General features: G+C 36.8%; 1 protein-coding gene across 4 annotated transcripts in view; it reads left to right on the top strand.

The window, feature by feature from the left end:
• The window catches only part of rnf24 (ring finger protein 24), a 39,479-nt gene that overhangs the window by 12,543 nt on the left and 10,175 nt on the right, over positions 1 to 16,761 (top strand). For all 4 annotated transcript variants that reach the window (XM_077246413.1, XM_077246409.1, XM_077246412.1 and 1 more), the window contains 3 exons: positions 6,765 to 6,914; positions 12,544 to 12,586; positions 12,783 to 12,824. In XM_077246413.1, coding sequence (XP_077102528.1) covers positions 6,772 to 6,914; positions 12,544 to 12,586; positions 12,783 to 12,824 — 228 coding nt within the window. In that variant the 5' untranslated portion in view covers positions 6,765 to 6,771. The remainder of the gene's footprint in view (positions 1 to 6,764; positions 6,915 to 12,543; positions 12,587 to 12,782; positions 12,825 to 16,761) is intronic.

Here is a 16,761-nt window from a genome sequence, read left to right as displayed (position 1 = left end):
ATAGCTATTATTCAGTTTGGCTAGCTATACTTGAATAAAATCATTCAGTTAAAAGGCACGGACATTTGAAGTTAACTAATTGTCCCAGTAAATACTGATGTTTTTAGTATTCAGGCCTTAAAATTAACATTTCTTGAGTTGACTGTACAATATATTTCTAAACTTTGTACATAAAACTCATGGATCAAATTCTAAACCCCGTATTACATTTAAAGTTAGCAGCCTCCTCAACTTTTCTCTTTTTACAGAACTATGAAACGAAATTGTATCTTAACGCAAGATTATTTAAAACCAGTGCCACCCTGAGTGAACCTTACATACATTTTCCCCAGACAGATGTCATGGGTGCACTGAAGGTGTCACTATGTCGATTTAGCATTGGATAAATACCAGTTGTGACCTACAGATGTGAATGATGACCAGACAGATACTTTGACTTTGACACAAGGTCTGCATTGACCTGGGAGAATTCAATGTATGCGATGAAGGAACCCTTTTTTTTCCACTCTGCTGGTGGGTTGTGCTCACTTGAACAGATTGGTTGGTGGTTAAGCAGGCTTTTCCTCTGTTGTCTGGCATACTGTTCACATCGGGGCACAGTAGGTTTGGAATTACGATTAGAGCTTATCTAACGCGCATACATTGGAATGTGACATTTTGCCCTATGATCTTATGTAATAATGTAAAGTGTGTTATATATATATATATATATATATATATATATATATATATATATATATATATATATATATATATATATATAAGAGAGGGAAGATGTAGAGCCACAGACAAAACAAAATTTTATTGATACTTCTCCAAAAGCGGAGACATGCTATTTTATTTCTGACTTCTGCAAAGGGTGGTATCTTGTCTAAAATCAAATTTCGCATTAATTTGTTATCTTACTTGGAGTTAAAGGATAGCCATATTTGCATAAAATCTAGACATGATGAAAATACTTATTTGGCTATTTCTGCTTCTTGGATGGTAAAACCACAATGTTCAAACATGTTTGCATTATGTAATACCAAGACATCAGAGCTGAATTATAGTTTCTGACCTTGGACCTATGTGTAAATGTTTGCAGAGTTCTTACTGTACATCTCTGGCTCACTTTTGCTCTTGAATCTCACTTGGCAGATGAAAAGCCCTTCTTCTGCTCCTTTACTCTTCTGGCAATATTATTTTACTCTGATATTTGGTTACAGACTTGTTTATTGTTACATTGTTGTTTACTATTAAATGCTGATTATTACTTACAAATGTATCTAAATATTCATTGTTCTATTATTTGTATTATTAATTTGTTTCATTACTTATAAATAAAATCATATTTATTCATTACTTTGCCGTCTGACTGGATCTAACTGCATTGCATTACTCTCCAATATTGTTTTCGAATAGCAATCATAGATATTTACTAGTGTTGTGAGAATGTCATCTTGTGGGAATAGATTTTTTTTTTCTTTAACAAGGTTCCTTTAAGTACTTTGTTATAGTTCAAGTGCACCAGTTGGGCTATTGAGCCTTTTTTGATATGTCTCACTCCTTGGTTTACCCTGAAGCTTAAAGGAAATAAAGTAGATGGCGAATAGGGCCCTATAGTTTTTTTTTAGCTTTGTTTTATTAAAACCAAAAAGTGCTCTACTCCTTTACTGGTGGTTCACTGTAAGTGAATCATTGTGTATAGTCAGAACCCTCTTTTAAGCTTAAGAGCTTTCTTTTTATAACCCATCTCAGTATATTAAGGACTGTAAAACGCAACAAATTTCGAATAAGTAAGGGCCACTCCAGTTTTACTCTGCACTTCCTCTCAGCTCTGAGAGTGACTTGATGCACTATTGAAATGCTTTTCCTCTTCAGTGGAGGTAAAAATACCATTTGGCAGTGTTGTAACGGCAAGCTGAGCATTGCAAAATGACCTTGTCTGGTCAGTTCGGTGACATAATGGGAAGTAGGGGTGAAAAGGGACTTGATATTGCACCCTGTGGTATAGAAGATCAAAAAAAGAAGCAGTTAATTTTTACTTCCCTTCTTTTTAGATGGTAGCAATGGCCTGACAGACACTTCAAAAAAACCCTTTGAATGTTGGGCGGTTTTCCACAGCAGGACAGTGGCTCCGGGATAACATTTGATGTCTGAGACTCTTGCCCAGCAGAAGTTGGTGCGTGAAACTGTCACTCCGGTATACAAGGAGGTTTCCTTTATGGTGTCCCTGTTGCTACCTCTGCAAGCTTTCCCTCTTCTCACTTTTGAGAAGTTGACATGCTTTTAGACCATCTGACCAGCTCACTATTGGAGATTCCCTTTGCAGACAAGGGTTCATGAAAGTTACAAAACTTTCTGACTTTGGCCATCGAGAATGAGACAGGAAGTAACGATGTCTACTGCTCATTTAAGAAACATTTTCTTTGAATCACAGGATCACATTTGGGGAAAAGCTATGTGCGAGGGCCAGTTTTGTTTTGAATGTTTTTTCTTTCTTGTTTTTTTTTCTGGAACAAACTCATACCAAAGCAAAATTGGACAAGGAAAGCATCAGCGTAGACAATACATGCAGAAATTAGTTTAAAACCCTGTCAGATGAGAACAATACGGTATCTGCACTCATTACATTGTTTTATTACCTCAGTTTGCAATATAAAAAAGGAACTGTGTGTTTGAAATAGCAGCAGATATATGCTGTTACTGGATAACTTACATTCATTTTAACTTATAACAAAAAATGTAATTACACAGCACAGTAATTTAACTCATAAATGGCTTATTTTGCTTTACTTACTAGTTTTTCAGTGTCTCTGTGATGAGACTTTTTCAACAACAGTACATGACACCTATCTGATCTGTATGGTGTTTTTACCAATTCCCATTTGATTATTATGATCATGTTTCATCAAGTAAAGTAGAAGTATCGGCTATTGAATCGGTCACAACAAGCTGTTAATTATTGGATATTATTGATATTGGCCCAGCACTTTAACATCAGGTCATACCTAATGATTGTGGTGAATTTTTTTTTCTATCCAAAACCATTTGTGTACTCAGTTTGCCCTCATTATGGCTGATAAACACAAATGTAGCTTGGAAGGCTTTGATTGTTAACTGGGGTGAAAGTGATGTTTTAACAAATGCATACTTTGTCTCCTTGTCTCCGAGCAACTCACTGTAGCCCAACTTTGACCCTTCTTTAAATTGGAGGCAAACCAAATTAGAATACCAAAGAATATTTAGTGTGAGTAGAGTAAAAAGTACTTGTCCAAAAAACTACTTGAGTAAGAGTAAAAAAGTAGCTTATTTAAAAGTACTCATGAGTAGTAAGTAGCCTACTGAGCTGTGGATTCTACCCCTTACAATGAGCATGCTGTTGTTGCACATAAAATATTAATATTCATAACTGTGCAAAGAATTCAAAAACCTTTAGAAACTCATATGATAGTTCAGCATCACACACCATGAGATGGGTTAAATAGAGAGATTAAAAAATACCCAATTTCTCTCCAAAACGGTATCAATGTTAGTGTTTTGATAAATGAGAATCACTAATATTATCAGATTACCTCACCTAATGCACCGAAAAAGGCTAAGATAGTGAGCTAACACTAATTGCACACTTTAATTCCATGATATTAAATATGTTACAATTCAAATGTAAATGCACATTGTTCTAGAAGGGTGGCATCATCCCTTACATTTTACACGGCTACATTTACTCACTAGGAAATTTGTGCATTAAATAGGGAAGTTATATCCAGGAAACTTTTACAAAAGAAAGAAACAAACAAACACACACACACACACACACAAATGCATGTGTCTTTGTAGTCTCGGTGAAGCTGTTTTATCAGCAGCATCCACAAAAAAAAAAAAAAAGTTCAACATGAAAAAATGTTTTTGCGCAAGTGCACTTAAGTTGCCAAATGAAGACGGATTGTAATGGATCAATCAAAAAACGTTGTTTATTAACGAGCTGTAGTTACGCACTGACAGAAATGCAGTTCAAGTTAACGCCATGGTTCATAGAGTGCACTGATTCTGAATCTGGCAGCATGGCGAGCGCGAGACGCGGCAGTGCACAGATCGTGACGCTCGTCTCTCTATAATGTGATTGTGAAGTAAATGGGATCGGGAATTCACCGCATTATGAACTCGTCACGCAATACCCCCAACCTCAGACCAAAAGTTAGGCCATGTAGACAGGCCAGCCTATATAAATATAATATTAAGCTGAAATGTGAAATGTACCTTTAGCATATTAGAGGAAGACGCTGATATCTGGATTGAATTGATGCGTGAAGAATGCACTTCCACAGCAGTCACGAGTAACAGCAGGAATAGGCGGTTAAAGTTTTCTATGCTTAATTTGATTTGATGACAGTCAAGAGACCGCTTACTCAATCCAATCACGTTGATGGATAAAAATAAAATAAAATTAAAAAAAGCATGTAACGAGTAACAAACACAAATAGAAGGAAAATAGCGGAGAAAAAGTACCAATTCATCACTTAAAATGTACTCAAGTAAAAGTAAAATTACACAATTTTTAAACTACTCGAAAAAGTAAAATTTCTGCAAAAAACTACTTAATTACAGTAAGGGGAGTGTTTGTAATTCGTTACTTCACACCCCTCGTTACAGAGGCTGCTGTTTTAGGTTATATGGCGTTTTTTTATTGGCCGTGCTGGTTAAAAGTTATATTCCTTTTGTTTGTTTGAAACAAGTGAAAAATTTTTTGTTAGCAAGTAATCATTTAGCAACATTAAAATGAATACATTTCTTCTTTTCCCAAATGACACTTAGTGCCAAATGACACTTAAAAGAAGGAAAAGTGATTGCCTGCAGCCAGCAGAGCCTCTCCCAGTCTTGAACCCAACCCCCTCATACTTTTAATATGGAGGTCCTTCCGGATTATTTTCCATGTCCTGAACTTGTGGAGTTTTCCAAAGGACATGTATCATTGTGTCTGAGGGCATTCAAATTTCAATAAGCCTGTATGTTTGGGTTGTGACATAAACTGGGCCAATAGCTCAGACGATTAATGCTTGTAAAGCAAGATAATGGAATTGGAAGAGCAGTGAACTGTATTTTGCCACAGAGGCAAAATGGCATCATAGTCTCGACAGATTCAAACCGCCAACCTAGCCAATAAAACAGTACTGTTTACTAGTAGGCCTACTTACTGTATTGGTAAGAGTAAGGGATGTTGTTATTGAAATAACAGAGTTTGTGTTAAGCCAGCTGGTCATTGATTTTCTGTTTGGATATTTACCCTGATCTATCAAAAAGAATTGCATGCTGTAATGGACACAGACAGAGGAAGACAGGCAGAGACGGAGAAGGAAAGTAAACAATCTGTTTGTGGTCAGCAAGAATCTGGGTGTAAGTGGGAGCGGTTCTAAATGTGTCAAAGGCCCTCACATGTTTATAGGGAGAGTAAAGCTTCAAGTTTGTCTGTGAGAACAAAGTATGATGGATAACACCCAGATGTGTTGTGCTGTTGCGTCACACAGTGGTTCTCTACCTCCCCCTTTGTTTACACACACAGTCTCACATGTGGCATTACTTGAGTTTTATCCTAAAGGCATGCCCAGACATGCCCGTATTGGGGGGAGTAACATCCTGAATGCCCAGTGAAATCTCTTACTCTCACACACATAAATAAACAGAGCCATGCACACCCATTTTTGTTCTTAAATAGTGGTGGCGATCTGCAATTGAGGCCAGTTGTTCTTAAATCAAGATTTTATTTAGTAAGTAGTATCCTATTATAATATATTATATTATCCATTATTTAGATCCCATACTTTAAGCGCTACTGTATGCTACTTTCAATTATATTAAGGTGGGAATTTTCTTTTTACTTGAAGGCCATACTTGTACTGAGTTTTTCTTCTGTATCTCCCAACCCTACCCCTAAAGCTCACAAAAACCATTTGGCATTTTTATGTTTTTTGGGAAGGCAGTGTAATACTAATACTAAAAAACTAATACTGATACTCAGTACTTAACTAATACTAATACTTAATAGATGCTACTAGAACACTTTCCCCAGTTGATCCAAACAAAAGGTCACAACCACTTCAGCCCCTCATTTCATTGAACAGACATGTCAGGTGATATTATATATTTAAAAAAAATATATACAAAAATTAAAGGGGTGGTGTGAGGTCCAAAAAGGTAGTTTGTTGCCTGAGGGCAACACCATGCCATAGAGGGTTAAGTTTTGGCAAGAAAAGTTTTTCATCTTTCTGTTAGCAATTTTAAGGGTTTATTTTGAGTTATTTTTCCAGTCAGAAATGAATATATTAAATATAAAAAACACGCTCGTAACAGACCAAATCAAAGCTGCGCTGACTCTCTGTAGATTAGTTAACACTAATTTCCCACAGATACAGTGTGAGTATTGCTTAATGGCTCCTGCAGGACCAATGTTCTCAAGCTCTCTCCACTGGAATATTACATGCACTGCCCAATGCACAATTTAAGGCATTAATGAGTTTATTCATTGGTTTGTTGTTGGGTATAATATGCAGTTGTTGTGGAAACAGTCTAGAAATCAAGCCAAGCCACATATCAAATCACAATCATATTGATGAGAGCTTACGTTTATTCGTGTTTCGGCAGAAAGGGTGATTATTTTCCTTTGCGATTTGAGGTGCACTAATGGGCATGTGGTCTGCTAGCATTTACACCAGCATTTAGTGTTTTGATCAATGAGCCACTCTCTGATGTGTTTTTGTCTCTCTTCCCTTTCGTTCTCCGACCAGGTTATCCATGACCTCAGATTTACAGCATTACACTTTCAGGATGCCGAATATAGGATTTCAGAACCTTCCCCTCAATATCTACATTGTTGTCTTTGGGACAGCCATTTTCGTCTTCATCCTCAGTCTACTCTTCTGCTGCTACCTGATTCGGTAAGACCACCTGGCTCTTCTATGTGTGCGACAGCAGAATGTGTTTGAACAAGCCTCAAAATGCCATACATTTGCTTATTTATCCTCTTCAGTCGGTTACAGGGTCCAAGGTCTTGATCTAATCCCTAAACATACAGGCTACAAAATGAACTGTTGTAATTAAACACCTAACACAATGAAGTAATTTCCATCATGATTTGTTAGGAAATTCTTGAAAAATCCAATCAACCCAGTATGTGCAAGTGGGTGTTGTTGGAATCATGGTGCACTGATGTTTATAGACAACTGTTAAATGAACCAATTCCCAAAGTTAAAACTGAAAATGGAAGGGAGTTTAAAGACTTCTATGAGAGGATAGAGGAGAGCTGACAGATGGTGGTGAAACGGAGATGTTCTCTTTCATCTTCACACCGTGTCCAAACCATGTGGGGCAGCTTTTATCATGCTCACTTTGAAGGCTGAACCAACTCTGAATTTCAGAGCCGTGCTTTAATTATTAGAGGCTGTCCAATAAAGAGGTAGGGATAAATTACCAACTCCATTGAATTCCACAATATATAATAGGAATGTTCAATTTTAGTCTAAGAAATTAGCCTTGTTAAGCTATGGGTTCCCTCAGGAAATTTGGATTTAGTTTTGGATTTATGAGTAAAATAAGGTCTGAGGTTAACATTTACTTGAAGAGACTTTTCTGATTTGATGTACGACATAAATTACACACAGTAATGGTGTACCGTAATGGAAATTTGTTTAAACTATAAATTCCATTGGGAGCCCATGGCAAATTAGCCTTCAAGGTTGGTCTGCAAACCATGTCTTTATGATGTGCATGAACGGCCCCACTGCAATGCAGCATTCCTTAATAAAACAATAATCAGGACAACAAGGCAACTGTATGGCATTTTGAAGAAAGATCCTGATTACTTGTGCCTGACATGGTTTTTATGTGCGTGTTCATTGCACTAACAAAGCTTTTCATGAAGAGTGAGAAGGTCACACAGCACAGTTTGGAGAATCTAAGAGAGCTACTGACTTGATAATCTGAATTGAAAATAAAAGCTCCCCCTGTGTTGATTTGACTTCTAGTTTCTATGTAAATGGATGTAAAGCTTTTTATTTGCACATTAACTGAATATAAAGCTGCTTAGCTGCACAATCACAAATCAATGCATTTTCGACATTGAGGAAACTCCAGTACATCATGTCACAAACTTCCCTTATGGTTTGAGTGAACTTAACAGGAGCTGTTCAATAACTTGAAGGACATTGATTAACTTTTCTAGTGAGAATGAACCTGGTAATGATAAAACAACCAAACTGACCACTGATGCTTTATGGCTTAAGAAACTCCATTCTCCATTAGCTACAGAGCTGCTGTTATCCAGTCAAATTTGCTATGTGGTCATTCTTAGCAGCAGAGATACTGTTGCTTTAATGTGCAATTGAAACGTGTAGCATCTCTTACTTAAGACAATGAGAATCAGCAGCTCTCATCCAAATTCAGCCTAACCAAGTCAAGTCAAGTCAAGTCACCTTTATTTATATAGCGCTTTTTACAATACAGATTGTATCAAAGCAGCTTCACAGTGATAACATGAAAATAATATAACAGAGTTTGTTTCTAAAAGAAAATTGAGTCAACGTCCACCCTAAGCAAGGCAGATCAATAATATTATTGAATATTAAATGTCCCCAACTAAGCAAGTCAAAAGCCAAGGCAACAGTGGCAAGGAACCAAAACTCCATCAGGTGACAGAATGGAGAAAAAAACCTTGGGAGAAACCAGACTCAGTCGGAGGGCCAGTTCTCCTCTGGCCAACGAAGGAACAGTGCATGATTTATGATTCGGGCAGCATTACAAGGCAGATTGGATCGGAACATTTAGAATATTTATCCATTTCCATCTTTTGGAAGTCCAAGTAATCACGCCGGTGTTGAGATGAGTTGTTGAGGATCAGTGCCGTCCACCATGGAGGGGCCATATCGCCGGTGTTGAGTCGTCTCTTCACAGGCTTTGTGATTGGGGTATCTGAAGTCTCCGTGAAAGGCTGGATACAAACTGGAGCTCACGAACGCCGTTTTTCTCGGGACTCGCGTCCCGAGATGACAGCAGAAAAGCAAAAAGGGAAAATAATTAGCGTAGCTGCTGTTCATAATGATTTCCATAACACGGGCGTAAATGATAAAAAAACATGAAGACAGTGATTCTTGCGTCCCACAGTCACCCCCTCCGTCCCCCACTCAACTCAGCCCTGCTTGAGTGGAGGAGATGGTACGTTCCTTCACATTTATTATATACTAGTTCTGTTTTATTTGACTTTGCCTCCCCGTTACTGTATTTTCAAATGTGTACATGTATTGGTAGCCTTTATGGTCTTATATTATTAGTCTCAACAATGAAAACACTGTATTCTTGAATGAAAAACCGTCAGATTACCAAGTCATCTATAAAAAGAGTTTGTATTTAGCCCAGATTCCAGAATTCTAAAGATGCAGTCTCCCTTGCATTAGGTCACAAATATTCATAACTTCCTCATTGAATTAACCAGCAAGCATTTGTTATGCCCCCATTACAAAAACACGCACTGTACATCTGAAAACCAGCAGACGAGAATGGAAATGACAACAATTGCAATTTCAGCAAGTACCGAAATAGTAGGCTACCATTCTACCTAGCTGCATTTTTCATTATATTTTTAGCAAGCTATTTTTCACCTCGACATATACCTTCAGCATCATTGAAACAATAGGCAAGAGGCTGGAGTGCTTATTCTCAGCTTTTCTCGTGCTTATTTTCCGGGGATCGAACCACCAATCTTTCGGTTTGCAGACAAACTACATGAACCACTGAGCCACTGCCGCCCCATGTGAGCATGTGAGCTTGTGTCCGCAACACGCTTCTTACTGGACTAGTTCAGCCAAAAAATGGAAATGAAAATTCTGTTATTTATTCAAACTCTTGTCATTCCTAACCTATATGACTTTCTTCTAAGGACTGGGAATGTCAAGTCCAAAATGACAAATACTCAGTCTGACCTGGCTACTGTGCTTAACCGCTGACTATATAGACTTAAATTTCCGCCTTTTCTACACCAAACAGGCTTCAAAAGATTTGGAATATAAGTGTATGGACCACAAGTAAGATACTTTTGGGAACACTTTACAATAAGGTTTAATTTGTTAACATTGAACATTTGTATTAATACAGGTTAATAAATGCTGTAATAATATACAGTATTGCTCATTGTTAGTTCAAATTAGTTAATGCATTAACAAATTAAACCTTATTGTTAAGTGTTACCATTCTTTTATAGTTTGAAAACTCGAACGCTCCAGTCCCATGTTATTTTAAAAGCATGCATTGAAAAAGACAGCCAGCAGATTATTCAAAAGTTTTTCCTTGTGTTCCATGTGGGGAAAAAAGTAAGTTGTATGGGTTATGAAATTATAATGGGTAGTAAATGACGACATAGTTTTCCTTTTTGGGTGCTATTCCTTCAGCTAACTTAACCAACTAGTTTTGGCTACACCAGTCCACTAGCTAGACAAGCACGAAGTTGGTCTTCAGGGACTTCAGTGTAAAACATGCTTTTGTTTTAAAATCGTGATGAAATGATTGAGATCTGTGCAGATTGTCTCTTGACCTCTTTAGTTGTCGATTTAAACCGCTATTTTATCATGCACATCAAAGACTTGAATCGAGGACCACCAGATTGTAGAGTCGTGAGACGAGATTTTCAACGTGAAAAGTGAGGGAGTCGTGAGCTCAAGTGGACCTGTGAAGGACGTCGTGATTCTGAGCAAACACACGCAGTCGCACGTAGCAGCCATGCACCAGCTCCGACACATACATGTGTAATGCCCCTGTGACTGGCGAACACACACTTAGAGAAGAAAATGGTTGGGTGGGTGGGTGGGTGTTTGTCTGGCACAGTCATCCTCATGGGAAGAAAATCGAAATTCGCACACACGTCTGAGATTTAGCACTCAGTGTGAGGTAAATAGCTGTACCAGTTACATTACAATGCAGGGAAATGGTCACAAGGTGGTTTTCAACCTGATGAACACCTGCCCAATGATGCGTTAGAAATCATGACTGTCTGGAGATTGTCAAACAACATTTCATCTTGACCTAGCCCAGCTCAGGTCAGGAACTAGACTGAAAGATGAGTACACGTATTTAGCAACATAAATATCGTGATATTTTGCAATCCCTTCCTGTTGTGATCATACTTTTGCTTTGAAGAATGAATAGTCCATGATGACTTCTTTCATTCAGCCACGACATACTTTAGGGGCCGTTCACACAGCACACATTTTTTTGCATTCCACTGTGTTAGATGGACGTGTTCCACTTGTGTATTTTGCAATATCCTGCGCATGACACAGCATTCTAAAAACGCAGCGCTTAAGTTAAAAAATTTATAATATAATGAATTAAATTCATAATATAAATTCATAATATAGTGATAATTGTTTTTGCATACTGATGAGTATAAATTACAAAAATGCCCTGAAGTACCCATAAATCACTCTTCCTCACCTCTAAATTCCTCCAAAGGGAGTATCTGCTACTTTACCTGCTTTCAGTTTGTCTCCTAGACTGTGCTGCCTGTTTTACTCACTCTGCTGCGAGAGGTTAAGTTTACTTGTAATGGAGATAAATTTTACAACACTTTTCCATTTTTTTTCCACCTCTATCCAACTCTCCTTTTCCTTGAGACTTTTCTGAATAAATCTTATCTTTAATGAACTATATTAATTTCTGGATGTGATTGTAAGATACTGCAGTATTGTATGTGGTGTTCACTTGTGCCTTTCCTTTGTACAGGAAGTAATATTGGTCAGGTCTGCAATATTGTTGTTTGTTGTTGTTGTTGAATTAATTGTCATAGCTTCCATAGAATTTAAATATAAAGTGTTTCAGACAAACAAACAAGCATAAAATGCCAAGATGAATGTCTTCTAAAGCTACTATTACTGGACTATTACTATGTTCTAACAACCCTACAGATATGGAATAAACTTGAGGCTAAACATAGTGTATAGCGTTTGCTGGTTTTCCTTAAATAGCCTTTTTCTTACACTAGAGACTCTTCCATCATGCCTGACACATTCCAGTTATTTTCCATCAAGGTCTCTCTCTCTCTCTCTCTCTCTCTCTCTCTCTCTCTCTCTCTCTCTCTCTCTCTCTCTCTCTCTCTCTCTCTCTCGCTCAATATCAAAATAGTGTTAAATGTAGACTGTCCTTTGCTTGGCTGCCTCCATTTCTTGAGTTCATGCCAAGAGTATCTTTATATAGTTCTTTTAAAGGGCCTGGCACCGGTCTGACAGTCACACTTGGTAAAGCATTGCAGCAGTGTGAGTGGGTAATGCCTGGGCAGTTTGGTTCAGACGGGCTGTTAAAGTCTGGTCAAGCTTAATGAGACAATACAAAACCTAAATCACCCTGAAAGACACTAAAGATAGTTTAAACAAACCAAGGCAGCTCAAAGCACTGCTAGAACTGGACACAGCCAATGTCAAAGGCGAGAAAGGTATTTTTTTTAATAAAAACGAGACATTAGTTTTTGCTCTCTGTCATCATGTTGTCACCCTCTGAACTAAAACAAAGATTTCTTTTGCCTAGGTTACGGCACCAGGCACACAAAGAGCTCTATGCATACAAGCAGGTAAGCTGCTATTCAAACTCTTTACTGTATTGTATAAATGTACATTATTTACTGCATGATTCAAATTGAGTGTGAACATGAGGGTTTCTGTTACTTTTTTATGCAATTTCAAACGTTTCGGTTATAGTCTCCAAATTGTGATTGAGTCTTACTCTAAATATATTAATTACTAATTAAGTTATTTTTTCGTTTACAGGTTATTCAAAAGGAAAAAGTCAAAGAATTAAACTTGCATGAGGTAGGAGTTCCCCCTTTCATCCAGCTGTGCAGAAATTATTATTATATTTTTTTGTTTGTGGCCAATCATTGACTTGATGTTTCAGGCAAGAGGTTAAATATGTGCTAATATGTGGCATATGAGATTTAAAGGACATCTTTGAGTTTCACACTCTTCATGTTTAATAATAGCATGAGCAAATGACGTTTAACCTTCACCAGTTCATACAGTACATGACTACTATAATTTTGCTAGTGCTAATAGGCCAAACTGACTTCACAGGGTTCCAGACTGAATATGCGACCATTTTTTGAGAATGTGCGAGTTAAAATGTGATGTGGTCGCATTTGTGCGAGTGGACGCTTGAACAACAGAACGCCGTTGTATCAGCTGCTGCAGTCCGTTCAAAATGAACGAGTAGGCTACATCATGAATACACTTTCCAAACCGTGTTTTTGACTTATTCTGAATCACTACGGTACGCCTATAATAAGTGTTTACATTCGTACTATTTTATCCCGGGGTCGTCTCGGCTGCGGAGTAGCCCAGTGCCTGCTTGACTCGCAATAGACATAAACGGAGAGAAGTTCCGTCTACATGTTCTTCCGCAAGACGCGTGCAGTTTATTTATTGACGAACGTAGACGTCATGCGCATTGCACACTGATGGTGATACACGCCAATTACGAATTCACGAATTAAGCCATATAAAAATGATAAAAATTGGCTCACGAAACACAGAGCCCCTTCCTCCTACGTCTTTTCAGCGGTTAATTTTCCTCTGTCGAGCGATTACTCTCATGATCGCTCGACAGAGGAAAAGGAAATTATTATAAAATGCAGAAGGTAAGGAGTGTGAGATTTCTGCTTTTTGTTACAACTATAAACTTTGATAACGAAAAATCTGTATCAGTTTATTATAATACTCTAATCTTTTAAAATGTAATGCATACATTTGAATGTTTAATGATTTTTAAAAGATAGAAAGATGATAATAGACAGATGGATAGATAGATAGATAGAATATGATTCAAATGTAAATAGATAGATTGTATATAATTCAAATGTAAAATGCTTAAAATTACAGATTAAAATTACTGTCCAAAATCCATGAAAATCCTGAAATTTGGCAATGATTAATATTACAGGTATTTCTGCTGCAACCCAGAAAGCCTTTGCTAGCCTTGGTCCATTAAAACCACTATTCATCAGCATGCATTGATTAATCCCATGGCATGTAGCAAAAAAAAAAAAAAAAAAAAAGGTGTGACCAAATCATATGCTGGTGTGACCAACTGAGAAAGTTGGTAGCAGTGCAACCAGTGGAAAAGTTAGTCTGGAGCCCTGCTTCATACGTGAGTGCTAATGAAATGGTAACAACAATATTGAGGTGTGAGGATACCAATGCTCTTGTTGAAAGCTCAAACTCTCCTGGAATTTCCTGAAGCCCTTCGCTCCTCCTTTCGGTTTCTAATAAGAGCTCATTGTCAAGAAATAGTTTCTACTTTTAGGTAGTTATATTTTTAGCATCCTGGCTAAAGCTATTTAAGCAGCTATTTTAACCAAACAGTAATTTTTCTCTTCTGGCTGTGGATGTGCATGGATACCATGTAATCTTTAAGGAAAACAATGACAGCATTGTGTTGTGATGAACTGAGTTATGTTTTGTTGGAAAGTCATCCTTGTGCCCTTTTTTTTTTTTTTTTGCATTTGATACAACAGCACAGTTTGGAAGTTTTATGCATGATGCAAGTTTGTTCAACAGGAACTCTGTTCAACATTTTATCTGGGTAAAGTTCTCTCAGCCACTGTATTTTTATCCAACACTAAAGTGCTAAAAATGTCATTAATATTAACAGCGATGTCAGTGATTTATAATAAGTCATTTCTTTTAACACACTGCCTGAAAATTGTTAGCACTGCCCAAGAAGTGCCAAGCAAATGTCATCCGCACTTGTAAGCACAGTTTTTTTATGGTATTCTACTAGAGATGCACCGATTGATCGGCTGGTGATCGGAATCGGCCGATTTTCACGTGATCGGCCACGACCGGCGACCGGCCGGTCAGTCTGATATATCCCGATTTTTTGCCGGTCAAATGCACTCGGGCGCCGCATGATTAACATCGCGCAACATCAGCATCACACGTGCTCATGGAACGCACATGTAAACCTTGTGAATTACGGCCGTTTCACACCACAAGCATGAACAGCGCGGGGTATGGCAAGCCATTTTAACTTTTATTCATTTCCAGGATATGAATTCTTGATATCAACAATTCAATTTTAACTAGTTAAAATCATAGTTATTGATATCAGGAATTAGATTTATACTAGTAACAATGGCAATTTTTGATGTCAGAAATTACATTTCCACTAGTAACAATGCTAATTCTTGATATCAACAATTACATTTTTACTAATTAAAATGCTCATTCTAGATATCAAGAAATGTGTTTCAACTAGTAAAAACTATAATTCTTGATATCTGTAATTGTATTTTCACTAGTGAAATGTCACCATAGGCTGCCATTCAAAATCAATTGTTGATATCAATAATTGATTTCTGACTAGTTGCAATTCCAATTTTACATATCAGAAATACAATTCTTACTAGTAAAAACCTTTATTTTTGATATCAAGAAGTCAATTGTCACTAGTTGAAATGTCTATTCTTGATATCAACAATTGAATTGCTACTAGTAACAATGTTCATTTTTGATATCAATAATTCCATTTTCACTAGTGACTATGTTAATTTCTGATATCATGAATGTGATTGTTACTAGTAAGAAATCCATTTTAGATATCTGAAATAATATTGATATCAGAAATACATTTTCAGATATCAAAAATGAAAGTTTTTACTAGTAGCAATTAAATTGTTGATATCAAGAATAGACATTTCAACTAGCGACAATTGAATTATTGATATCAGGAATTCACATTCTTACTAGTAACAATGTAATTATTGATATGAAAAATTATATTTCTACTAGTAAGAAATCAATTGTTGATATCAACAATTAATTTTGAATGGTAGCCTATGGTGACATTTCACTAGTGAAAATACAATTACAGATATCAAGAATTCAATTGTTGATATCAAGAATCTAATTGTTGATATCAAGAATTAAATTGTTGATATCAATAATTAAATTGTTGATATCAAAAATGTAATTGTTGATATCAAAAATGTAATTGTTGATATCAACAATTGAATTGTTGATATCAAGAATTCATATCCTGGAAATGAATAAAAGTTAAAACGGCTTGCCATAGGGTTTTTTTTTTCCGGATTGCATGTTAATCAATGATTGCATTCACACCGAGAGCAGGAGCAGCGTGTGAGCAGCAGTGAAGCGCGGGTTTCGGTGCAGAGTCTATTTTTGCTGCGCTGCTCACGCTCAATTAAAGTGAAAGCACACTTGTGTTGGACAAAATACAGATGATTTCACCCAAATAGTGCCCAAAATGCACAGAATTTGCATGTCTGGTGTGTTTTAACAAGAACTGGAGGAGGCTATGTCAGAAAATAAATTATTTTTATTATTATTTCCCTGCACTTGCTCCACTTGCCCGAGCTTAGCTCTTGTTTACCTGGCTGGACATGTGGCAGAGAGAGAAGAACTGTTTGCGAAATAGAACTTGCCATTGATGTACAGGTGATTGCAATAGGCCTGTTTGTGTGTTTTGAGAAATATCTTTATACTGCAAGACTATATTTATTTTCTTTTTATTTGCTATTTATATATTATTTTATTGCCATTACCTGTTTTCATACAGTAGTTTAGTTTTCAAAAGTAAATATATCTCCATTTCTTTAGTTGAATATTGGAAGTGAAAATGGTTCTTCCATACCATAACACTGCACTTAGATATGTGTGAATTTCCCACACCAGGAGTAATAATTTATATAGTTCTGTTTTATTTTAATTGTTCAAAAAATGCTATATGTTC

Source organism: Siphateles boraxobius, unplaced genomic scaffold (assembly GCF_051911475.1).
Source record: "Siphateles boraxobius isolate OS27281-9 unplaced genomic scaffold, OSU_SipBor_1 29, whole genome shotgun sequence".
In the NCBI taxonomy this organism is placed as follows: domain Eukaryota; kingdom Metazoa; phylum Chordata; class Actinopteri; order Cypriniformes; family Leuciscidae; genus Siphateles; species Siphateles boraxobius.
The sequence above is the reverse complement of the archived record's forward strand: the minus strand, read 5'-3'. Positions and strand labels throughout refer to the sequence as shown.